At 50.8% G+C, this 23,271-nt stretch overlaps 3 protein-coding genes across 12 annotated transcripts; 2 read left to right on the forward strand and 1 right to left on the reverse strand.

The window, feature by feature from the left end:
* Positions 1-118: 118 nt before the first annotated feature.
* On the reverse strand, positions 119-4,091 carry LOC133513145 (acidic leucine-rich nuclear phosphoprotein 32 family member E-like). Of its 5 annotated transcripts, none has more exons than XM_061843581.1 (7): positions 3,954-4,091; positions 2,661-2,810; positions 2,470-2,592; positions 2,226-2,376; positions 1,993-2,126; positions 445-502; positions 119-367 (listed from the first exon to the last, which is right to left on the reverse strand). In XM_061843581.1, the coding sequence occupies exons 2-7, from the start codon at positions 2,718-2,720 to the stop codon at positions 288-290; spliced, it is 606 nt and encodes a 201-aa protein (XP_061699565.1). In that variant the 5' UTR covers positions 2,721-2,810; positions 3,954-4,091; the 3' UTR covers positions 119-287. The 5 variants fall into 5 exon arrangements, 4 of the variants coding, with proteins under 4 accessions (XP_061699565.1, XP_061699564.1, XP_061699562.1 ...); XM_061843580.1 differs by lacking the exon at positions 3,954-4,091 and adding an exon at positions 3,707-3,915; XM_061843578.1 differs by lacking the exon at positions 3,954-4,091 and adding an exon at positions 3,128-3,440.
* Positions 4,092-4,209: 118 nt separating this feature from the next.
* myo1eb (myosin IEb) lies at positions 4,210-14,675 on the forward strand. 3 transcript variants are annotated; one of them, XM_061843577.1, is made up of 28 exons: positions 4,317-4,488; positions 5,828-5,955; positions 6,068-6,205; positions 6,284-6,373; positions 7,136-7,230; positions 7,312-7,399; positions 7,475-7,564; positions 7,635-7,766; positions 8,788-8,922; positions 9,005-9,137; positions 9,212-9,408; positions 9,505-9,585; positions 9,674-9,760; positions 9,856-9,942; positions 10,548-10,715; positions 10,791-10,876; positions 10,959-11,040; positions 11,126-11,331; positions 11,402-11,546; positions 11,624-11,738; positions 11,821-11,990; positions 12,075-12,220; positions 12,663-12,809; positions 12,898-13,055; positions 13,128-13,202; positions 13,274-13,457; positions 13,856-14,031; positions 14,282-14,675. In XM_061843577.1, the coding sequence occupies exons 2-28, from the start codon at positions 5,944-5,946 to the stop codon at positions 14,356-14,358; spliced, it is 3,300 nt and encodes a 1,099-aa protein (XP_061699561.1). In that variant the 5' UTR covers positions 4,317-4,488; positions 5,828-5,943; the 3' UTR covers positions 14,359-14,675. The 3 variants fall into 3 exon arrangements, with proteins under 3 accessions (XP_061699558.1, XP_061699559.1, XP_061699561.1); XM_061843574.1 differs by lacking the exon at positions 5,828-5,955 and having other exon boundaries at positions 4,210-4,488; positions 14,282-14,674; XM_061843575.1 differs by lacking the exons at positions 5,828-5,955; positions 6,068-6,205; positions 6,284-6,373 and having other exon boundaries at positions 4,210-4,488.
* Positions 14,676-15,201: 526 nt separating this feature from the next.
* prune (prune exopolyphosphatase) lies at positions 15,202-22,598 on the forward strand. 4 transcript variants are annotated; one of them, XM_061844352.1, is made up of 9 exons: positions 15,202-15,601; positions 17,550-17,660; positions 17,734-17,939; positions 18,131-18,315; positions 18,378-18,536; positions 18,626-18,717; positions 20,796-20,954; positions 21,025-21,115; positions 22,301-22,598. In XM_061844352.1, the coding sequence occupies exons 1-9, from the start codon at positions 15,563-15,565 to the stop codon at positions 22,504-22,506; spliced, it is 1,248 nt and encodes a 415-aa protein (XP_061700336.1). In that variant the 5' UTR covers positions 15,202-15,562; the 3' UTR covers positions 22,507-22,598. The 4 variants fall into 4 exon arrangements, with proteins under 4 accessions (XP_061700336.1, XP_061700338.1, XP_061700337.1 ...); XM_061844354.1 differs by lacking the exon at positions 15,202-15,601 and adding an exon at positions 15,607-15,739; XM_061844353.1 differs by lacking the exon at positions 15,202-15,601 and adding an exon at positions 15,688-15,806.
* Positions 22,599-23,271: the final 673 nt, after the last annotated feature.

Genomic DNA, 23,271 nt, shown 5'->3' on the forward strand with positions numbered 1-23,271 from the left:
CCTTTCGGCAGATTGTGATTTTGGTAAATCTCGTCCCGGTGCTAGCGGAAGATCAACTTCAAACTTCGCAAGCGGACATTAGTGCAACGCGTTCAAATGAAAAAAAAAGAAGTCGAAGTTGCTTGTGGCAGTTTTATTGAAAAACAATGCGGCTACGTGACCACACGATGGCGCCAGAAACAAAACACTGCAGAAACTTTCAGGTCACTTACACACCAGAACCAGAACCAGGATCAAGAACAGTGTACCTCTGAGCAAAAAAGTGGGTGGGGCCAGGTGGCGGTCAACTATTGGTCATCTCCGTCTTCATCGTCTTCGTCGTCTTCATCGTCCCGCTTCCTCTTGTCGCCTCGGACCGGCTGCTCATCTGAGGAGTCGAACGGACGGTCAGCCTTTGATGCGTTTCGCCATCGGGATTTTCTTCCTTTCGGACACGAAACAAACCTCCATCTTCGTCGTCATCCTCCTCTTCCTCCACGTAGTCTCCGTCGTCTTCGTCGTCCTGAAGACAAGCGTCAGCCGCTTTGAGACCTTCCTTCCACTTTATGGGTTTTTTTTACGCTTTCTCAATTCCGAAGTGAGGATCAGCTGATGGCCGCTGCTCATGCTAACAAGTCAGCATCGACGCGGTTTCAATTTTCAATCTGACCTGCTTACGTTCATGACATTTTTAAAACATTGTACAACATAACGCAGCGGATTTTGTATCGGTCCGTTGCGGTAAAGGGAAGTGGAAAGGCGACGCTCTCAATTTACCAGCCCATCTACGTTCCTCCCCTCACCTGTGAGCATGAGCTGTGGGTCCGAAAGAACAAGATCCCGGATCCAAGCGGCCGAAATGACTTTCCTCCGCTCTCCCTTAGAGAAAGGGTGAGAAGCTCGGGCATCCGGGAGGGCCTCAAATCAGAGCCGCTGCTCTTCCGCATTGAGAGGAGCCGGATGAGGCGGCTGGGGCACCTGATCCGGATCCCTCACGGACGCCTCCCTATAGTGAGGTGTTCTGGGCACGTCCCACCAGAAAGAGACCCCGGAGACGACCGGCGTCTCTCGGCTGGCCCGGGTAGCCCCCGGAAGAGCTGGATGAAGTGGCTGGGGAGAGGGACGTCTGGGTATCCCCGCTAAAGCCACTTCCCCCTGCGACCCGACCCGGAGAAGCGGTAGAAGATGGACGAATAATATAAAGCAGAAGGAGTTTTGTCCTTTCGGAAGCTGGTGCAGGCAGCCCCTCGTACGAGCGGCGCTCACGAAGTAGCCCTCGGCCTCGACGGTCCATGAACTCCAAATCCCGACGCGGCCGCGCTTTGAGCCTTCTCAAGATAGCGGGTGTCTCTGAAATCATGTGACCAATCAGAAAGGAGGCCTCGGTTGGCGCCTGCGGCGTCATCGCACCACCGGACGCGTCCTTCCTTCCTTCCTTCCTTCCCTCCCTCCCTCCCTGATAAAACGCGGGAGAGTCGGCGCTGCTTGGCACTTGTGCTTATCGTTTTCCATTGCGTCTCGCGCGCGTACGTCGCCGTATTGTAAATTTACGTTGACTTGTCGTACTAACATCGAGACGCAACGATAGGGGTTCGAGACCCGTGACGGTTGATATTGATTTCTCTTACGGTAGCTGGTTTGGTACTCGCAGCACTTTTGCACGACATATTTACCGCTAAAATTGCAATATTGCTGTTCATATTCAATGTCTTGTCACCGCATCGCTCATCTGATGTCATTTTGTTTTGCACTTCCACATTTTGTACCAGGTGCGCTCTTTGCACTCGCGGGTACCGTCCACTCGGTGCAGTGGCAACGTAGAATCCATTTTGCCTGTTGTAGGTCTGTCTGAAGACCCAATGGCAGAATTCTTTGTTTGGATGAAGCTTTGAGGAGCGAACCTTTTTGCCCAAGAAAGCCTGAGCGGTTCGGTTTTTGTCAACTCCGTAAATAGTCCACTGTCAAATCTTTTTCGTCAGATTGCGCGTCAATCAGAGACGGCGGCCGACTCACCTGGATTCCCTCCTTCATCAGGTAGGACAGCCCAACCTCTTCCTCTTCCTCCTCGTCGTCATCATCACCACCATCATCATCATCATCTTCCCCTTCGTCATCACCATGCGGACCGGCACCGTCATCGTCCTGGTCTGCGACACAAAAAGTCCGCAAAACCTGACCAAAATCACAGAGGACGCCCACGCAGAGTATCCCCGACATCACGCGAGCGGGTCGGTCGTGGGCATTACCGTCCGAGAGCGGCGCCGTGTTGTCGTGGCGATCGTAGCCATCCAGGTAGGTGATGTGCGGCAGGAGGCGGAAGACGGCGTCACGGTAGTCGTCCCCGGTGCTGACCTTGCAACCCGACGTGTCCAAAGTTTTCAGCTTCTTCAGGGGCTTCTGCGGACGGAGGGGCGGGGCGGGGCGGGGCCTCGCGTGACTCGAAAAAGCTCATCCTATTTGTGAAAAGTCCGACTCCCGGCGGGCACTCACCAGCGCTTCCAGGGCGGCCACGTCGCCGATCTTGTTGTCGCTGATGTCGAGGTACGTCAGGTTGGGACATTTTTGGGCGAGCGCCTCCAAACCTCCGCAGATGGCGTTGTCGCTCAGCTCCAGCTAACAAAGGAAGGGGAATGAGGCGGGCCGCGATACGGCGCCAGAACCGGAGGCGCGGGATGGCCCACCTTGTGCAGTTTGGGCAGCGACGGCAGTTTGGAAAGCGACCTGAGGCCCACGTTGACCATTTGCAGAACCTCCAGAGCCGAAAACTCCTCCGTCACGCCGTTCACTTCTCCGTCACTGGAACGGCAGTGGTCCAACGCCAACACGCACACCTACGTGACGCCAACGCAACAACAACAACAACAACACTTGAGAAAGCTTGCCTTTGTGTGTCTGCGTGCGTGTGTGCGTGCTGCTCGTAGGCTGCCGTGGCAAAAATCAACCGTGGAAGATTTCTCCAGAGTGAGCGTGTGGGTAAAAAGGGCCACTTGACCAGAGGACCACGGAGCAAAACCTTCTGGACGATCTGAAGTTTTTGTGAGATCTTGCCAAAAGAGAACGTGCTCGGAAAAAAACGGCTTCAAATAAGAACAAAAGCACTACAACTTGATTATTGAGCAACCAATGGCCTCCACACTACTACTCGTACCGGCCTTCTCCGATCGGCTGACAACTTGCACCATCCGCCGATGATCTCGTACGGACAAAATTTCAAGCGTTCTCCAAGTTGAAGTCCGTGCGTTCGCCTCGTGGTGGCTTCTTTTGTGCAAGTTTGCCAAAGATTTTCTAGCATTTCCCAGATGTAACGCACTATCGTTTTGTGTTCCTTGGTCCGCCACCGGTTTTGTCGATTGAACAGATCAGGGTGAGAAAAACTTTCACGGGGCGGAGAAATCATCGCCAGGGGCCTCCAGAGTCAAAACTCTCGACAAAGACTAACAGAACAGAAGGGAGCTCGTGGTCGGCATCGGCCCAGGGGGGGGGGGGAGCGGTCACCATGGTAACCGATCACTACCCTACCGGAAGCGGACGAGCGCGAGCGACTACGATGTTTTACTGTCGCGTGACGTCGCTTGAACAATGGCGGCGAAGGCGCGAAAGGACGCAAACGAGCCGGACGCCGTGTCGGCCTCCCCACGGAAAAACGACAAGAGAAGAAGATGGACATGGAGAAAAAGAAAGAAGAAGCAGAAACGAAGACATTTGACGGCCGTCGCCGTTAACGTACTTCCGCGGGACTTCTGCCGCTGAGCTCCAAGTTGACCTTCTTCTTCATGTCCATGTTAGACGCCGCAAAAAAAAACAAACAAACAAACAAACAAACAAAAAAACAAACAAAAAAAAAACCCCCAAAGAAGTATGAACCAAATGCGGGGCTCTCGGCAAGAAGAACGCGAAAGGATCTCGTCGAGGCCGTCGCCGCCGATAGACCACGCCTCTCTGCACGGACGCCAATAAAATCGAGACAAGCTTACCTCCTATTGGTTCGACTCTCAATAACGCCGCCCTCTTGTCCCACGACTCCTCAGAGATCTTTTTCTGATAAGATCATCGCGACTGAATGACATCGCCGCCATCTTGTAGAACGCGTTTTACTCCAACAACTATTCCACGCAGTATGACGTCAAACTGAAACAAAAGAGTGTTCTTAACACACGTCTTCAGTCCTGGGCACCATTCGAAGCAATAAATACTCATAAACGTACTTGAAATGTTTTTCTGGTGGCCTTGATGGTGCCACGGCTTGTGCTTCGTGGTGCTCTTTTCGAGAGAAACACGTTGTTGTTTTTTTCTTCTTCTATCCTGACAGCAGGGGGCAGGCATGTTTTCTCTGAATCTGTCGAGGAGGGTGAGGAGGCGTGGCCTTACCTGTCCACACCTGCACGACTTTCGGTCTGGCTCCAAAGTAACTCCGCTGTGTGGACTCTTGTGGGCCCATGTGGACTCATCTGCTCTGGGGTGTCTTGTGAATCATCGACAACTTTTCAGGGAGCGAGAGCAGCAAACATGGTGAGTCCGACATTTTGGCGACACGCCCTTGTGCTGCTTTTGGTCCTTATAATGGTAATGCAGTAGTTGCGATCCTGGTTTTTGGTCCATAGTTGTCATGTACATGTGGCTATGAACGCTTGTGCTCTGGGACTTCTTCCTTGACTTGTGTCTGGGTCCCGCTTTCTGGTTTATGTATCACATGTAAAAGATGAAAAGGAAAGGCAAAGTGGTCCAAAAACACACGCACACGCAAAGGTACATTAACGCGGCGGCAAGTCTTGGCATTAATGTTCCGACGCACACATACGCTGAGTGTGTCGTTCTGTGTCCACAAACATGAACCGACAGGACTTTGGAATGCTGGAAATTCAGGAGGGGACACGCCTGCGACTCACATGGTCAGGACCTTCTCTGACATTCCGAAACAAAGCCTGAAGCCAGTCAGAAGGCAAAACTGCTGTTCCCTTTTTCCTTCCATTTCTCATTGTCAGAATCAAAATCATCTTGATTTGCCAAGGATTTCAACAAAAAAAAAAAAAACCGCATTCGTCTCCGGTAGTTGGAGCCACTCGGGAACTCTCAAGCATTTGACAAAGATGCCTTGGAGACATAAAAACGTAAAACACAGAGCCATTGAGCAAGGAAAGGTTGCCAGCAATGCGGTAATGCTGCTCCAGTGTTTTTTTGTTTGTTTGTTTGTTGACTTGTGGAGAAGAGCAAAAATGATAGTTGTGGAGCAATTTAGAGCACTTTCAAATCACTTGTGGAGCAATAATCTGGTACAGTGGAAATTGTGCAAATGGTACAGAGACTTCAAGAAATCCAAGACATTTAACGTAACAAGCACGCACAAAGTGACAATTGTGCAAATGGTGCAGGTACTTGTCAAGCACACGAGTGGCCAGTATTGGTCAACAACAGATATGCAAACAGTGCAGTGTGACGAGACCACGACAGTGAGTACGCCAATTGTCTAGAATTGGCCATTTATAGAATATATATGAGAGCAGTCTCGAGACAAATTGGCCACCAATGGAATTGGAAGTCAATGGCGACGCTCTGGGAATATCTTCTGGTTTTTGTGTTTGCGTTGTTGGGCAGCGCCTACCTGAGGTGGTGTTCTTGTCTTCCTTCTGGCAGCGTGCAATTCCTCGAGGGCGGGTAAGGCGCTGGGGGGGGTTGGGGTACAGACCATTTTTTTCGCCAGTCCCGATTGTGCGTTGCGGTCGGAATTTGTCCTTTTTTGTGGCAGCACGGAACCAGACTGTGATGGCCGAACACATAAGCGAGCGAGCGAGCGAGTGAGTGAGTGATTGATTGATTGATTGATTGATTGACTGACTGCTGCCCGCGCCAGGCCGTAAGAGGTACTTTCTCAGCTCGGCCTTCTGGAGGATGGACTTGATGTCGGTCTCGCACTTCAATGTCCTGAGAGCGTGTCGTCCCCGGTCCACAGGAAGTTGAAGCGTCTCCATGGTTGACGACGTGAGGGCAACAGTTGTGTGTCAAAATGAAATATCTTCACTAAATCTCTTCAAGCTTGCGCCGAAGGTGCGCGTAGAAAATGGAAGTGTCTGTGTTTGCCCCGCCCACACAGGGAAGCAAGGAGCGCTATCATTGGCTGGCTCACGACGTGAAGGTGAGCGGCGTGGACGACATGGTGCTGCTGTCCAAAATCAACGAGGACGCCATAACAGAGAACCTCAAGAAAAGATACATGGATGACTACATTTTTGTATCCTCAACACACAAACGGGACACCCGAGCACACAACAGCCGCTTCTACCGTAACCCTTGACCCCGTTGTTGTCAGACCTACATCGGACCTGTCCTGATCTCCGTTAACCCGTTCAAGCAACTTCCGTACTTCACAGACAGAGAAGTGGACCTGTACCAGGGAGCGGTAGGCAGACCTGCACACGTTTATTGTCAGCAAAATCCAGTTCAGGTTACTTTGGAGTTTTCCGAAGAAGCCTCATCTGCCACTGTCGTTCTCTCCCGCTGTGGCCCGTTTGTGCCTTTCGCAAAATGAGGACGAACGAACGAACGAACCAGAACCAGGACCAAAAGGAATGCAGTCAAATGAAATATCACAATTTCACAAATTTAGTGGGCAAATTTCACTTCATATTTTGGTACTCGTCCCTTCTGATGAAAATTCCTTAATAACCGTTTCTACTAAGTACTGTGTACTAAATACCAATATCCATCCGTCTTATTTTCTGACATGGGTCGCCTCTCCCGGCTAACTTCGGGCGCACCCTGAACTGGTTACGTTTGCGATGCACGCCCGCCATAATAGTTCTTGTCCGGTCAGAGACGCGCATGAAATATTTCACTGTACAAGGAGTTCCGGTCGCGTAGCTGGACGTAACCCAAATTTGGATTTGGCTAACACGCTAAATGACAATGACACTAAATATTAGCGCAAACTTAAACGTTTCAATGATACCGTTGAAAGAGAAGAAACCGGTGATCAGTGAGTGAGCCTTCTCGCGTTGCGTCGTTCTTAAGATGGCCAGAAAACGGCTTTCACCTCATTTATTGGGCGCCATTTGTGACCTCCAGCTGTAAACCGAGCGACCCGCTCAAAATGGCTCCCTCACTCACTTTTGGGCCCCCGACTTCTTCCTGGTTTAGCGTGCATGTTGACGATGTGTCCCAGGCTCAGTACGAGAACCCGCCTCACGTCTACGCGCTGGCCGACGACGTTTACCGCAACATGATGATCGACAGCGAGAACCAGTGCGTCATCATCAGGTCGGTGGGCCTTTTTTTGGGAAGAGTCCTCTCGTCTCACTTACGCTCTGACTTCCTTTTGGACTTCTTGCTGGTCGCCAGCGGCGAGAGCGGCGCCGGGAAGACGGTGGCGGCCAAATACATCATGAGCTACGTGTCCAAGGTGTCAGGGGGCGGAGACAAGGTGCAGGTGAGTGGGAGGGGCCGAGGAAAGACTCGGGGTGAGGCGGAGTCCGGGTCTTGACGCACTACTAACTGTGTGCAGCACGTGAAGGACATTATCCTGCAGTCCAACCCCCTGCTGGAGGCCTTCGGGAACGCCAAGACAGTCCGCAACAATAATTCCAGCCGCTTCGTCAGTAGTCGCCGCCGCTCAGAATCGTGCACGGCGACACACACGAGTGACGCGTGGACTCTACTCACAGGGAAAGTACTTTGAGATCCAGTTCAGCCGGGGCGGCGCTCCCGACGGAGGAAAGATCTCCAACTTCCTGCTGGAGAAGAGCCGAGTGGTTTCACAAAATCCAGGCGAGAGGAACTTCCACATCTACTACCAGGTAAAGGCCAGATACTACCCGGCTGTTCCAGGGACGTCTTTGAACCGGACGAGCGTCACGGAGACACAATTGCAGCCATATTTTTTTGCAATCATCGGAAATCTTCATAGCGTGACGTGTCCTGGTCATTTGAGGTCTTTTTGTATCTCGTTTGCACTGCTGGGGAAAAAAAAGCTGCTGAAAGGCATTTTGGGATTGAAAGCTTTGCGGGTTAGGCCTTATGCACAAAAATACACTTGGTTAATCTCGTACCAGCTCAACTGGAGTTTTGTCTGTGTGTGATTCTGTCAACCTGCGTATGTCAACGGATGGCCGCTTTTTTTTTGCTACATCTGCTAACGAAGCGTCAGGGAGAATCATTCAGTGTCTCCATCTTTCTAAGGTAACGGGCAGGTGCATACTTGGAGAGTAAACGACAATAATCCAGTAGGCGGAGAAAAATGATGGCAATGAAGCCAGCCCCCTAAATCGCAGGTGCCAAGGGGCAGTATACGGCTAGCTTGGCTTTTGGGCGGGTCTCGACAACCTGGACAGTTGGGGGGAATCCGACCATTGTCACGGCTTTTACGGAGTGTCACACGTATATTGACAGAGGGATTGTAAAAATGTCCACTCTGATTCCTATCATGAATTCAGGAGAATCCGCAAATCACGACGAAAGGCTTGTTCGGTCAAGTGTTTGAGGTTCCCGTTTCTCAGCAATCCGTGGTCTGTTAGTCGGGAGTTTACCGTGCTTGAATGCCCGACCAAAGCAATAACATACTCGGGTGATTAGCAACTACTCAGATTTCAGAAGATGTGCACCACAAATTAGTTCCGCATAGGTAATGACGGCCAGATGTAGAATTGAATCTGCTCCATGAATTGAGGCTCGTTAAACGAGTCACAGATGGGTTTCAAACTCTTCAGAGGAGGGAGACAGCCAATCCCAGTAAGTAGCAAGTGGCAATCATACATTAGGGAGCTTCGTGCCATCAACTCCAACCCCTAACTTCACTCACCTTTGATCTCTGACCCTCAGCTGCTGGAGGGGGCAAGCGGGGAGCAGAGGCAAAACCTCGGGGTCACGACCCCTGACTACTACAACTACCTCAACCAATCGGGAACGTTCACGGTGGAAGATGTCAACGACAAAAAGGAATTCTCAGACACCTTGGTAAGTCTATTTCTGCCAGTCTCTTTGTTTTGTTTACGCATTTCTCAGATTGTCGTTCTTTCTGTCGGCATTTCCGTGTCAGCGCGCCATGTCCGTGGTGGGCCTGTCCGTGGAAGAGCAGGATTTGGTTGTTCAGCTGGTGGCGGGCATCCTCCACCTGGGGAACATCAACTTCCGCGAGGAGAACAACTTTGCAGTGGTGGAGAGTTCTGACTGTAAGTTCTCAAACATTCCGCGTAGCACGGCATTGCCGGTTAGTGGCTCATGTAACGCCTTGGCCGTGCTTCAGTTCTGGCCTTCCCGTCCTTCCTGCTGGGGATCCCTCAGGATGCTCTGTGCAGCAAACTGACCAGCAGGATTCTGGACAGCAAGTGGGGCGGGAAGACCGAGTCCATCTCTGTTACCCTGAACACGGAGCAAGCCTGCTTCACCCGGGACGCCCTCGCCAAAGCCCTCTACAGCCGCCTCTTTGACTTCCTGGTCGATGTCAGTCTCCATCCACTCGGTTCTCATCCATCTGCTCATGCTCGCCTCTGACTGTCTGTCTGTCTGTCCGTGTGGGTTGGTTGGGTTGGTTGTCAGTGTGTCAACAGAGCCATGCAGAAGGATCAGGAGGAGTTCAACATTGGCGTTCTGGACATCTACGGCTTTGAGATCTTCCAGGTAACACACGCAAAGGACGCGTGCATGCACAAACACTCATATCCACCGTCCTCGCTAATCTCGCATTTGTATTATATTCACACTTTAGCAAAACGGTTTTGAGCAGTTCTGCATCAACTTTGTCAACGAGAAGCTGCAGCAGATTTTCATCCAACTCACGTTGAAGGCAGAGCAGGTGTGAAAACTCTCCTCCATGTTCTCGCCATCCATAACTTCCCTCACAGATGCACTTACGGACACGAGCGTGCCTTAATACGTGCGTGTTTGTAGGAGGAGTACGTTCAGGAGGGAATCAAATGGACGCCCATCGAATATTTCAACAACAAAATTGTTTGTGACCTCATTGAATCCAAACTGGTGAGATGCCCACTCTTAAAAACAGGATGTCGACTTTGTTCACGTCTTTACGTCAAATGTGCGTTTCCGCATCAAACGTCCATGGAGATTCTCTTTGGGCCAGGTCATAGTAATCAGCAAAAGGTGTCTTCGGGCAACAAGTTTCTTCCAGATTTTTGTTCAAAAGTCTCACCTTTGAATCCGTATGACTTTTTCCCCTCTAAATCTCGGGTGTGGAATGTTGGGGATGGTCACTTGTTTAATTGTTGTTGTCTGGGTTAGGGACAAGTTTGAATCACGACTGGTCGTTCAGAAAAGTCTCATTGATGTGCACTTCTCCTATGGGGGCGAGACAATCTTTGGGTGAGATTTTTAAAAAGAACCCTCTCAAACCAGCAGTCCTCTCTGTCTGCCAGACCCGAGGGCTACGCACTCACCAGAGACATAAATATGGGAACCCCACACCTAAGCTTTAGAAGCGAAGAAGTCTTTTGGAGTCAAAAGGGACATGTCTTCAAAAGTCAAGAGTGTAGCTGCGGGGCGTTCAACTTTTGCCGATTACCACGACATGTTCAACTCCACATAAAGACAGCGGCTCGCGTGAGCTTCTTTGTTGTCCTGCCCAGAATCCTCCGGGCATCATGAGCGTGTTGGATGATGTGTGCGCGACTATGCACGCCAAAGGTGACGGCGCAGACCAGACGCTGCTGCAGAAACTCCAAGGTCAGGTTGGTTCACACGAACACTTCAGCAGCTGGAACAAAGGATTCATCGTACACCACTACGCTGGAAAGGTAACCGTCGGACCGCCGAGAGACGAGAAACCTCCTCCGTCTGCCTGTCCGATGAGCCGCGTGTGAATTTTTCAGGTGTCGTACGATGTCAGCGGCTTCTGTGAGAGGAACAGAGACGTGTTGTTCAACGACATCATCGAGCTGATGCAAGGCAGCGAGTTGTAAGTGGTCCGTGGTACAGTCCGGGACAACCTCTTGGGCATGACCTCAGGCTCACGGCTGCGCGTGTTGCTCTCATGTCAGTCCGTTCATTACGGCACTGTTTCCGGAAAATCTGGATGCCGAGAAGAGAGGACGTCCGACCACGGCCAGCAACAAGATCAAGGTGACCGTCTGACCATCTGACCATGTGTCTGCTGGTCCTGCCTAACCTTGTCTTCAGCTGACTTCATTATGATGCTCCCTTCTAGAAACAAGCTAACACTCTGGTCCAGACACTTATGAAATGTACACCTCACTACATTCGCTGTATCAAACCCAACGAGACCAAGCGTCCTCGGGACTGGGAAGAGAACCGAGTGCGACACCAGGTGGAGTACCTGGGCCTCCGTGAGAACATCCGGGTTCGTCGAGCTGGATACGCATATCGTCGGGTTTTCGACAAGTTCCTACAGAGGTCAGAGAGCAGAGCCAAAAGCTGATGGTGGGTTATGTTGCCCGGTGTCCCTGACCTTTTGGCTGCACAGGTACGCCATCCTGACTAAGGAGACGTGGCCCACCTGGCGAGGCGACGAGCGTCAGGGCGTCCTGCACCTTCTTAACTCTGTCAACATGGAGGAGGACCAATTCCAGCTGGGCAAGACAAAAGTTTTTGTGAAAGCTCCAGAGTCGGTATGAAAATGTGTAGAAGTGCCGTTCTGGAACTTAACCCATCGTAAAGATCCAGTGTGCTGTTGTCTCTCCTGCAGCTCTTCCTGTTGGAGGAGATGAGAGAGAGGAAGTACAACGGTTACGCTCGGGTCATCCAGAAGGCGTGGCGTAAACACATTGCTGTCCGCAAGTATGTGAAGATGAGGGAGGAAGGTGAGACCTGGTCGCTCGCTGGCTTGGTCGGTCGTGTCTTCTGCTCCAAACACAAAGTTTTTCTTTTTCTTCCTTCTTCCAGCCTCTGACATCCTGCTGAACAAGAAGGAACGCCGCAGGAACAGCTTGAACAGGAACTTTGTGGGCGACTACATCGGGACGGACGTGCACCCGGAGATCCGTCGGTTTGTCGGCCGCAGAGAGAGGATCGACTTTGCCGACGTGGTCATTAAATTTGACCGCAGGTTCAGGGTAAAAGACGTGCAGAACTCAAGGAAGCACAGAAGAAACTCATTTACCTCCCAACACCAGTTGTTCTTTGTTTCTCTTGACCAGACGGTGAAGCGTGACCTCATACTAACCCCTAGGTTCTTGTACCTGATTGGTCGAGAGAAGGTGAAGCAGGGCCCAGATAAAGGTCAAATCCAGGAAGTTCTCAAGAGGAAAATGGAACTCTCCCATATCCAGTCTGTTTCCTTGAGGTACAAGTCCAGGTTCCACACTGCATCATGGGAAAGAAAACCTGAATTTTAACTCGGACTTCAAAAAAAAAAAAAAAAAACAATATCAATGAGCAAACAAGCAGAACCTCCAAATAGGATGAGGACAATGACTGAAGCATGGACAATTGAATACAATAATAGTAACCTACTACTCTGGACCTTTATGTGCTTGACTGCTACTAGAATACTCTAAGCAGACAATTTTCTTGTAGTGAATGAATCTAAGCATCCCAGACTAGAAGCGTCACCTAGATAAGGGAAACTGGACACATGCTGAAATGTGGACCCTGCCCCTCGCCCGAAGAAAGCTGGGATGGGCTCCAGCACGCCCGCGACCCGAGTGGGGGTAAGCGGAACGTAGGATGAATGAATGCTGAAATGTGCGCTAACTAAACGGATCGACCTTTGTGTGCATCTGTAGTACCCTGCAGGATGACATCTTTATCATCCACGAACACGAATATGACAGCGTCCTCCAGAGTGTCTTCAAGACTGAATTTCTCAGTCTGCTCATCAAACGTCATCACGAAAACACTCAGAGTAATCTTCCGCTGAAGTTCAACAACCTGTTAGTAATCAAATACACTGCGTCTTCCCAGCTGATCCATATGACTTTGGTTTAGGGCTTTCTGCATGGTCGTGTTCTGTGCTTTCAGTCTGGAGTTTAAAGTGAAGAAGGGAGGCTGGGGTCCATTCACCTCATCGGGGTCCAGACAGATCCAGTTTCAGGTGGGTCAGGGGGATGAGGCAGTCCTGAAACCCAGTGGGAAGGTTCTGACTGTCTCCATTGGACCGGGTCTCCCCAAAAACTCACGTGAGCTCCAACCGGTCTTGTAAGTTCAACCAGAATTTCCTGAGTGTCGTCTGACTTTGTGTCTGTTTTCAGGACCTACCAGGAGGGACAACCGTAAGAGTCTCTACCGGGAGAACTGGGCTCCACCCGTCAACCACAAAGACCTTGGTACCAGCTAAACAAACTGCTGGGTTAATGAGTCGAGTGCTGTACCGATTATCTCCTGTTGACTTGTTCAGGTGGTCGCAACGGGGGTGTCGGGACCCAGCGAGGAAGCTCCTCCGGAGGCTCGTTACTGAGGCGGCAGTCCAGCATGGAGCAGCCCAGTCTTCCCCGCCTCCAGAACCAGCATCGGCACGACAGCGTCGGCGCAAAGCACGTGGACATGGGTTTCATGAACGTCCCGGAACAGGGAGCCGCCGGGTGAGAACGCTCTGACCGCAGCTCGTACCGATTCTGCCGAAAGTCGAGCCGTGTCCCGCGGGGCCGGTCAGGAGGTCAGATAAAATTAGGAGTTATATGCAGGAGAGTTCTTTCTGTTAGTGCATAAAGTCACACGCAAAAGGGAAGTAAACGTACTCTGGTCCACGGAAGACACCGTGACCGGTGACCCCTGGCGTCCTCAGTCAAGGGTCCAGAGCCAAAGAGCACATGTGAATCAGGGGACGCTTGCGACTGCAGTCAGAGTAGAACGTTAGACGTGCAGGATGTCGGACCTGGTGGCAACCTTTGGTAGGACCACGCAATACTACTGATGAAGGCGTAGGCGTCCGGTGACTATCGCGCCTTCAGGGCTTCACTGAGTTTTGTGTTGGTTTTAGACTGCAACGTCGGCGTTCCAAGGAGGTGAAGCCGGTCCCTGGAGCGGGTCGTCCTAAACCGGCCCCCAAACCCAAGCCTCGTTCCCCGCAATGTCGCGCTCTCTACGCTTACGACGCCCAGGACACGGATGAGCTCAGCTTCAACACGGACGACATCATTGACGTTCTCACTGAAGGTCTCTTCATTCCTCTTCTTTTTCTTCTCACTCTCCAACATTTTTCCTCATCTCTTTCGCCCCTTTTCATTCTTCCTCTTCCTCTTCCTCCTGATGATTCTCTTATTCACATGCACCTTTACAACCGCCGAACCGTCCAAGTGGGAACTCCACTGAAGGGGGGGAGCGACTGACCTCTTTTCTCTTTCTTCCTCTCCTCCATCCCCTCGCTGCTGTTTTTCTTCAAACTCGCCAATGCTTTCTTGCTTAGATCCGTCGGGCTGGTGGTTCGGACGCCTTCGCGGCAGAGAGGGAATGTTCCCCGGAAATTATGTGGAGAAGATCTAGACGTTGAGGTCAGAGCTCACGGACCAATCTTTGACTGTTTCCAAAATGACACCCGTCAGCCATCACCCCCGCCCCCCCTCGGGCTCACGGGTCGACGCGAGGTCAGCTGGACCTGAAGCAGGCGGGAGTGATGTGTTGTCATTGAAACCGGAGAGGATGTCTTTGCGTACAAGGCTGCAAGTGTTCATTAACATTCACGACGAGTGTTAATTTGTTATTGTTGTTTGAATGTGATGTGATGTCTCTGTGCAGTGGCAAAGAAAGCAACTAAAAGTCGCTTTCATTCAATAAACAAGTTGGAACAAAAGCAGAATTCTGCCAATCTTGTATTTTGGAGTCTAGAACGTATCATGTGACTGAGTGGCATCTGCAGGAGGTCAACGACGCTGACTTGAAATTGATCTTCACGTACTGGACATGCTTCCTTTCACTGTTTCACAGGGTTTCATTCTCCATCTTGCTCAAGTTGCCTCCTGGTGCTTGTGGAAACTGTCTTCATAAATATATATAATCTAACACCTACGTCTTTTTTTTTTTTAAGTTTTGCATATGTACAGACGACCAAATTGTCGTATTTGAGAACTTCTTTTATCCCAAAGCAGCAAACAATATCTGTTTTGTTTATAAAATAGTTTGATGAATTAGTTATGAAAAGCTTTATTCTCACAAACTTTTTGAACATACATGATTATGTTTCGAAAACTAAAACTTTATGTATGGGTGACAGAAAACGTTTTGTGTGCACTGAATATTTATTGCAATTCCGGGACTTGTACATTTTCTCTCCTGCTCACCGAAAAACGTAAAATGCTTCTTTGGACGACCTCATCGCGGTCGCTTCTTGATGACGTCGCGTTCGTCCGCACGTGACAACAACAGGGAAAAAAGTGGAGCCGCAGGTTTCTCTCGCATCCGGCGCTCATAATAATAATAATCCTATTACAGCTAGGATATATATATATGTGTGTGTGTGTAGCGCCTTTCGTGGAATCCGATGGCGTTTGAACAGTCCAAATGTGAACTAAGTGAACGTTACATCCAGTAAAAGATCCCGAATTGGGAGAGGACCAGGAAGGCAACGTGACCTTTCACACGTTCCACGTCACTTTCTTTCATTCTTTCATTCTTTCTGTCGTCGAGCGAGTGCGTGTGTACGCCGGACGCGTACACGCTTCACGCGATACCCAGGGCGGAACCGTCGACCATGGAGGACTTTCTCTCCACTTGTCACGCAGCCGTCAAGGTAGAACACAGGAAGAGCGTGCGCGACGATCCGCACTTCGCCCCGCGCGCGCTCTTGCCTCCAACGTTGAACGGCATCGTGTCGGAATCCCGCGAGACGTGAATACCAAAGTTTGGAGCTGCGCCAACGAAGTCTCGCGTGAGCCCAAATTATTACAAGACTGTGACGATGACCGTGTCGAAAAATCAAACGAAACAACACGACCGTAAGGCAGCTTTTAGGTTTGGAGTTGCAAAATGTGGCTGTGGGATATTAGAAATTGTAAATCAATCTCGATGTCCCATGTACGTGCTCCGGAGAGTATTCAGACCCCCTTCCATCTTTCACTCGTTGTTATATTGCAGCCATTTGCCCAATCCCTCCATGCATTTCAAGTACAAATATATCCTGGACGAAAACCTGGCCCTCTCCAGAGTTCCCAGGACCTCAGACTGGGTTGAAGGTTCACTTTCCAACTAGGCAATGGCCATAAATACACAGCTCAAATCCCAAAGGAGTGGTTTCAGAACAACGCTGTGACTGTTCTCGAATGGCCCAGCCAGAGCCCCGACTTAAACCCAAATGGAGCGTCTCTGCAGAGACCTGAAAATGGCTGCCCGCCAACGTTCACCGTCCAACCAGACAGAACTGAAGACGATCAGCGTAGGAGGAGGAATGGCGGAGGAACCCCAAATCCAGGTGTGAAAAACTTGTTGCATCGGTCCCAAAAAGACTCCTGCCTGTATTAGCTCAAAAAGGGGCTTCTGCTAAACACTGTGCAAAGGCGCTGTGACACTGTAGTTTAATGATATATATATATATATTTTTTTAATACATTTGAAAAAAATGTCAAGGATGAATTGTTTTATGGCGGTAGGGGGTTTTGTGCATACATGAATGAGAAAAGAATGTACGTTTTAGCAAATGGCTGCAAAATAGCAACGAGTGAAAAATCCAAGTGTGTCTGAATACTTTCTGTACCCACTATTGCTGTTAAATGTCGACGCTGCCTGTCATATGCAGCTGTTAAAAGTCGTATGCCGCTGTTACATAGGCAGAAGTTTACATCCGCTGTGCGACAACACACGCTTCATTTTTGTCTCACTGTCTGGACTAAACCTCTCCTGTTTCAGGTCAGTCAAGATCTAAGGAATTCTCTCGTTATTGTGGCATTTGACAAAATTAAATAATTTTGGTGATCCTGACTAACCTGAAATCGGAGAGCTTTACTCTCATTTGACTTCAGACGCTGAGGCAAAAAATGAAACGTGTATTGACTATTGTAATGGTCTTCTGACTGGCCTCCCCAAAAAGAGCATTGAACGGCTCCAGCTCGTTCAGAATGCCGTAGCTCGCGTTGTGACCAGAACAAAGCGGTCCGAGCATATAACTCCAATGTTGGCTTTGGATTAGATTTGAAAGTTCTGCTCCTGATCTCTAAATCGCAAAATGGTTTTAAGTTCCTGAATACATCAAAGAAACTCTCATGGAATACAAAGCCAGTCGGGTTCTGAGATGGACTGACTCTGGTCTAAACATAGTGTGTAGAGTCCAACGCAAACATGGTCAAGCAGCATTTAGCTGTTATGCTGCTGGTGCTGCAAAAAAGTTGCCAACGGTGGTGACGTCAGCCCCAAGTGGGAATCTTTTCAAATCCAGGTGAAAAACTCAGGGGTTTTACAGTACTTCCACTTTCAAGTGACACTTCTCGCACTAAAAGCTGTTTTAATTGTACATTGTACGTACTGTTTTTATTGACGTATTTGAATGCATGTAAAGCGCATTGTGCGTGAAATGCGTTGTACGAATACATTTGCTTTGCTTTTGGCACAGCGTATGGAAACTTTGGGCTTCAATTGCAGCTTCTGAATGGCAGTCGTCGGACGTTGACGTTGGCCGTCGTACGCCGCCTTTATGTTATCATTGGATTTCGGATGTCCCTGTTTCACGTCAAATGCGGTTTCCTCAGGCAAGCGCCGGGCTCCCGTCGGGCCCCGTGTTCCACGTGGTCCTGGGAAACGAGGCCTGTGACCTGGACTCCATGGTGTGCGCGCTGGTGTACGCCTACTTCCTGTCCAAGGTGAGGCCGCGTCTCGTCCGGTCAGACGTCGGCAAGGTAGCGCCCGCGTTCCGACGGCGGTCTCTCTCGGCAGACGCGGGGCGACCCGGCGGGGCTCAGCGTTCCGTTGCTCAACATCCGCCAGGAGGAGCTGGCGCTCCGTTCCGACAACACGTTTCTGCTGCGCCAGACCGGCCTGTCTCCGGACTCGCTGCTCTTTCGGGACCAGCTGGACTTGGCGCTGCTGCGGGGTTCGGGCCGCCTGCGGCTCACTCTCGTCGATCACAACACCCTTCCCAGGTAAAAGCCATGACAGACGCCGGGGTGGGGGTGGGCGCCGGGGGGGGGGGGGGGGGGGGGGGGGGGGAATTGGGGTCGTCGCACCAAAAGCTTCAAAACACCAAAGTGGAGTGAGGGGGGGGGGGGGGAAAAAAAAAGAGGACGACTCGGGTGGCAGTCAGGTGAGTGACAGCCGGCCGTCGTGATTGCAGTTCAGACGCTGACCTGGAGGCGGCGGTGGTGGAGGTGATCGACCATCACGCGCTGGAGCGGGAGCCCGGTCAGTCCTGCTCGGTCACCGTGGAGACGGTGGGCTCCTGTGCCACTTTGGTGACCGAGCGCCTCATCCAGAACGCTCCGCACATCCTAGACAAGCAGGTGGCGCAGCTTCTCTACGGTAAGTCGCATTTAAGCGCCTCGTTGTCACCTGGGGCTAATGTGTCTCCGCCTGTTGCCTAGCTACCATCCTGACCGACTGCGTCAACATGGCGCCTGTGGCGGGCAAGGTGACGCCCAAAGACAGCCAGTATGCCGCCGCCCTGGAGGCGCGTTTCCCCTCAATGCCACCGCGCGGCGCTCTCTACCAAGCGCTGCACAACGCCAAGTTTGACTTGTCAGGTGAGGCCGCCCCACCCGAAAGGGACGCGACGTGCGTCACGCGCGGTGACGACGTCACATCCGACGGCACGTGTGCTTATTGTCTTCAGGTCTCAACACGGAACAAATGTTGATGAAGGACATGAAAACGCTGGCAGGAAGTTTCTCCATCGCCGTGTCGGTTCTCTACCAGCCCATTGAGGTCGCTGCTGTCACACACGTCCACTGTTCACACCGGGGCTGACCGATTTGATCTTTTCGGATGGAAATTACGATTTCAGACAACAAAATCACCTGCGTTCCAAAGTTGTGTTTTTTTTTTTTGTTTTTTGTTTTTTGTTTTTCCTTGTGTCCGCTGAGCTCTCCAATTAGCAGCAGTGTGCTACTTCAGGTGGGGTCACTCGAACCAATCGACTCTTGAGCTCCCCCCTATCCTCCCTCTTTTCCCGGCTGTCTCCCATTTGGGGGGGGGGGGGGGGGGCGAAACGGCTCCAAATGTGCAGCGGCTTTGCTAAACGCAAAACTTTCGCCCTCCACATCCTCTCCTCTACCCGACGGATCCTCGCATCCACGGGGGCAAAAACCTTCCATTTGTGACATTATCACGACAAGTGGGCAAGGAGTAGCTAGGCGGAGAGGTGAAAAGCTAATTGCTACCTGAACCGAAAATGTGAAGTGGCCAAACATCAGAATAAGTGCGGTAAACTTTTAGCAGAAATCTGTCCGCAAGGACAGCAAGCAATTTCTTCTTTGGCTTTGGGGTGGTCCTGTTTGGCGTTGGCGCAGCGGGTCATCTTTTTCCACGCAAGCCTCCTCCACGTCTTCCCTTTGGTCTTCCCTGACAGCCCCATCCTCATCACCCTTCTACCTCTCTCTCTCTCTCTCTCTCTCTCTCTCTCTCCTCTTGACACGTCCAAACCATCTACGTCTGCTCTCTCTCTCACCTCGTCTCCAGAACATCCGACTTTGGCTGCCCCTCTAATGAGCTCATTTCTAATCGTATCCAATCTGCTGACTCCGAGAGAGAACCTCAACATCTTCCTTTCTGCTTCCCGTTGTTGTCTCTTATCCGTCCATCATGGCCGGCCTCAACACAGTTTTGTAAACTTTGCAGACTCCCGCCAGCTGTTCCAACCCTCTCGAACCCGTCACGGTTGCTCTGGATTGTATTTGAAGCGGTCCTCGCGATCTCTTCTCGCTGGAGCCTCGCTCTTCCCCCTGTCCTGTCGTTCGCGAACCTGTGATCTGCTTTACTGACTCAGAATTCGATTGAATGGCCGAGTATGGAACAAGACATGAGGAATTTGTCACCGGCTGTCGGTGCCGCCCTGGTACGACATTCGTGTTGAGTACTGACAAGAAGAACAAACAAAACAAGAACGAAGAACAATGGGCGTTTACTGAATTGGAAATGAGTGATCAATTGTCAATTGTCCCCTTTCCAGAGCACGCCTCCACCTTTCTAGCTGTCCCTCCACCTCCGCATTTGTCAACGTCCCACCATTTTTAGCAACGATGCGTACAGTAGTGCAGTAGGCCAAAGAGTTCCGTACCTTCTTTCAACCCCTGCAATTACTCCATATAAGTTCGAACTTCCTACCTTTGGGCTGGGCGCCAGTTGGGGGTCTTTTTTTTTTTTTTTTTGGGGTGGCTCACATTTCCTCAATATGGGTCCTACCTTTGCACTAGTCATACAGCGGGATGTCCAATCTACTGCCCGGGCTCAGTTTGTGGCCCTTACTTCATCGTGGGGGGCTTGAAACGGATTAGGCTATTTACATGTAAAATGCTTTTCTACTTACAAACATTTCACATTACGAAACGACTTCCGGAATGGATTTATTTTGGAACTGTACTTTTTTTTTTTTTTTTTTTTCCCCCCAAGTATAAAATATTGACATGTCACATTCACATAATGGGTTCCGAACCACTTCCGGTGTCGTGTTTACACTTTAGCGTGTAGCATTGCTGTGAAAGGATTCCGTTCAAAAGCACATGAAAACAAAATTCCAAACGATCTTACGTTTGTGTACGATGAACATGTAGATTCATGTGCGGTTAAACATTTTTGGCGAAAAAAACTGCCTAACCTGTCTCAGATTGCATTATTCGACTTTTAACGTTTTGATGGAAGGATGCGCTTGTAAATGTTGCTGAACAAAATTGTGACTCGAATCGAAGTTGCCAAAATCCTGACATATTTTTTTTCGTGAAATCTTACTTGTGGTGGGGGTCCTTAACCTGTGTGTGTTTTTGTGTGTGCGTGCGAGCATGTATCAGGCTTTCATGCAGAGGGCGGAGCTGGAGGCGGAGCTTTCTTTCTTCTGTCGGAAGTTGTCTTTTGACCTCCTGGTGCTGATGAGCATTTCCTTCACGGAGGCCAAGCAGCCAATCAGAGAGCTGGCACTCTTTAGCCACAGCGCCCCCCGCAGAGAACAGGTACCGCGGGAGCCTGTAACCGTGGCGACCGTCGGACTCTTACGACCCCTCCCCTATCCGCCCGCGACAGGCGAGCCGCTTCCTGGAACGGGCCGGAAACCCCGCCCTCGACCTCCGTCCCATCGGCAGCCCCCATCGCCACGTGGCGGCCTATCACCAAGGTAACGTGCGTATTCGTGACGGTGGGGGGCTTTGGAGGCTCCTTTGTGAGTTGTGAAAACTTTGTCCAGGACGTTGTTGTTGTTGTTGTTGTTGTGGCTGCCTCTTGTGACAAAGTGAAGGGCCATGAAGTTGCACATGCACGGTCTTGGGGTCGCCCCGCTGGGCACTACATGTCAGTGATGTGTTCTGCGTGTGGCCCAATTACAAACTGTGATATGTCGCTCAGTGGTTAGAGCGTCGGTTTGGTAAAGCAGGGGTCGTGAGTTCGTACCTGACCGGCGGGGCCCTCCGCTCCCCTGGAGGGGTTGCGTCAGGAAGGGCGTCCGGCGTGAAAAGCGTGCCGCGCAAATATAAGCGTTGACCTGAGGCGTCACGCCGTGGCGACCCCTAACTGGACAAGCCCAGAGAAACTTTCAACAAGGGTCCTATTATTACACAAATCAAGTCCGAAATTTCCTGGAAACAGAAGGAGAATACTTTGGGGAATATAATGCCCTTTTTAGAAGATCAAGGCAGACAAAAGATGGGTTTTTGATGAAGTGTGCAAATATAGGAAATGTTCAAACCTAAAAGCTCTCGACTGAATGCGCTGAGATGAGACCACGCCCACTCAAACGTCAGCTGCCAATAAAAACAATAAATAACTCAGATACTGCCAGGAAAAATGTAATCCGACTTTCTTCTCGTGACTCTTACGCCCCCACAAAAAAGTACGGGCGAGCTGGAGAAGCCCCCGCAGAGGGACTCGAAAGGCAACCTGCACGCTCTGTTTTGAAAACGTACTGCAAGTCGGGGAGGGGGGGGGGGCGAAAGTGGAAGGGCGTCTGGTTGGGCAAATGGACCCGAATGACCAGATGACGGTAACATTTAATGGTGCTGCGGCGTAGGTGTTATGTGGAGCCGGGAGAAACGGCGAGGACGTCATCGGAACGTGTGACTAAAACGGGCCAATCGTGAGAGATGATTGGCCCGTTAATGCTTTGGCCGCGGGCCAAGGCGTACGTCTACCTGATGCAATGCGGAAGTATAATAACGCGGTCACGAAAGGGAAGACGCATCTTAGGGTTGTGGGCATCGCTAGTCGGGTGGCCGGGGGGGTCCTCAGAAAGCATAAATAGCCGAGCATCCGTGTCAGCGCCAAGCCCGTTGTCGACACTTTTTTTTTTTTTTTTCCCATCGGTCAGGAAACGCGTTGGCGTCGCGGAAGAAACTTCTGCCGCTGCTCAAAGACTTTCTGAGGACGAGCGACGGAGAGGACGACGAGGACGGAGGCCGAGTGCCCCCCACGCCCATGAACAGCCTGGTGGAGGGCTGCCCTCTGGACGCCGGGCCGCCCCCCATCAGTGTGGACGCACTGCACGACAAGTTGGGCAAGATGGACGCCCGCTGACCCCACGGGCTGGGGCACAACCTGGCAATATATCTTCCCTGCATGGACTTTTCAACATTTAGCATTCTATGCAAAATAAAGGGTGAAAATTTGCCATGGTTTGATTTTCCCCCGACGGAAGGGTTGAAAAAGAACAAGCCGATATTATTTCAACACCACAAATGAGCCCACAAACAAAGAGGATCCAAAGAGTTTCATCGTCATGGCAACACAGTTGCGCAGGCCACGACTCAAATTCTTCCAAATACTTTGCGTACGTACCCACTTGTAGGCTTGGGGGAAAATTTGTTGGATTTCTCGGCGGCTGTGACACATGCGCATATTTCTCCGTCTGCTATTTTCAAAGGCCAAATTCTTTTTTTGTGTTGAATGAATGCCATGCAAATGTTCTTCCCTGAACAAGCCAAACATTGTAAGTTCTCAATTCTTCTCGTATCTTTTTTCCAAATCATCTTGCCCAACTCAACAGGTTGTCTGAACGTTGTTGACGGCGACGGCCTTTTCTCCATTTCCCGTGGCTTTTTCGCAAAGTCGAAAGTAGCTTGCGACGATCTGGATGCGGTCGTGTTTCTCGCTCACGTCGCGACTTTGAACGATGCCCTTTGCAATTTTGTCGTCGTGCGTTGGCAAATCTGCCTTTCGGCTTCAGAAGAGCTTCAAAGCAATCAGCCAAACGTAGACGAAAGTCATTGCTTCTTTCTCGAATGAGGTTTGGATTGCAAGTTTTGGAGATTCTTATGTCGATTGCCACTTGGAGCCCAGCAG

The sequence above is a fragment of the Syngnathoides biaculeatus genome, chromosome 15, assembly GCF_019802595.1.
Source record: "Syngnathoides biaculeatus isolate LvHL_M chromosome 15, ASM1980259v1, whole genome shotgun sequence".
NCBI lineage: Eukaryota > Metazoa > Chordata > Actinopteri > Syngnathiformes > Syngnathidae > Syngnathoides > Syngnathoides biaculeatus.

Bases quoted from the DNA above. Each gene is read 5' to 3' on its own strand.
- LOC133513145 (XM_061843578.1), bottom strand. From the start codon at position 3,376: ATGATTTCTCCGCCCCGTGAAAGTTTTTCTCACCCTGATCTGTTCAAT. The intron at 2,811-3,127 runs GTACGAGTAGTA...GGCGTCACGTAG, and splicing joins CAGCCGATCGGAGAAGGCCG to GTGTGCGTGTTGGCGTTGGA. The intron at 368-444 runs GTTTGTTTCGTG...TCGACTCCTCAG, and splicing joins GGATGACGACGAAGATGGAG to ATGAGCAGCCGGTCCGAGGC.
- myo1eb (XM_061843574.1), top strand. From the start codon at position 4,210: ATGGTGCCACGGCTTGTGCTTCGTGGTGCTCTTTTCGAGAGAAACACG. The intron at 9,761-9,855 runs GTGTGAAAACTC...GCGTGTTTGTAG, and splicing joins TCACGTTGAAGGCAGAGCAG to GAGGAGTACGTTCAGGAGGG. The intron at 11,547-11,623 runs GTATGAAAATGT...TCTCTCCTGCAG, and splicing joins TTGTGAAAGCTCCAGAGTCG to CTCTTCCTGTTGGAGGAGAT.
- prune (XM_061844351.1), top strand. From the start codon at position 16,163: ATGGAGCGTCTCTGCAGAGACCTGAAAATGGCTGCCCGCCAACGTTCA. The intron at 17,661-17,733 runs GTGAGGCCGCGT...CTCTCTCGGCAG, and splicing joins ACGCCTACTTCCTGTCCAAG to ACGCGGGGCGACCCGGCGGG. The intron at 18,718-20,795 runs GTCGCTGCTGTC...AGCATGTATCAG, and splicing joins TTCTCTACCAGCCCATTGAG to GCTTTCATGCAGAGGGCGGA.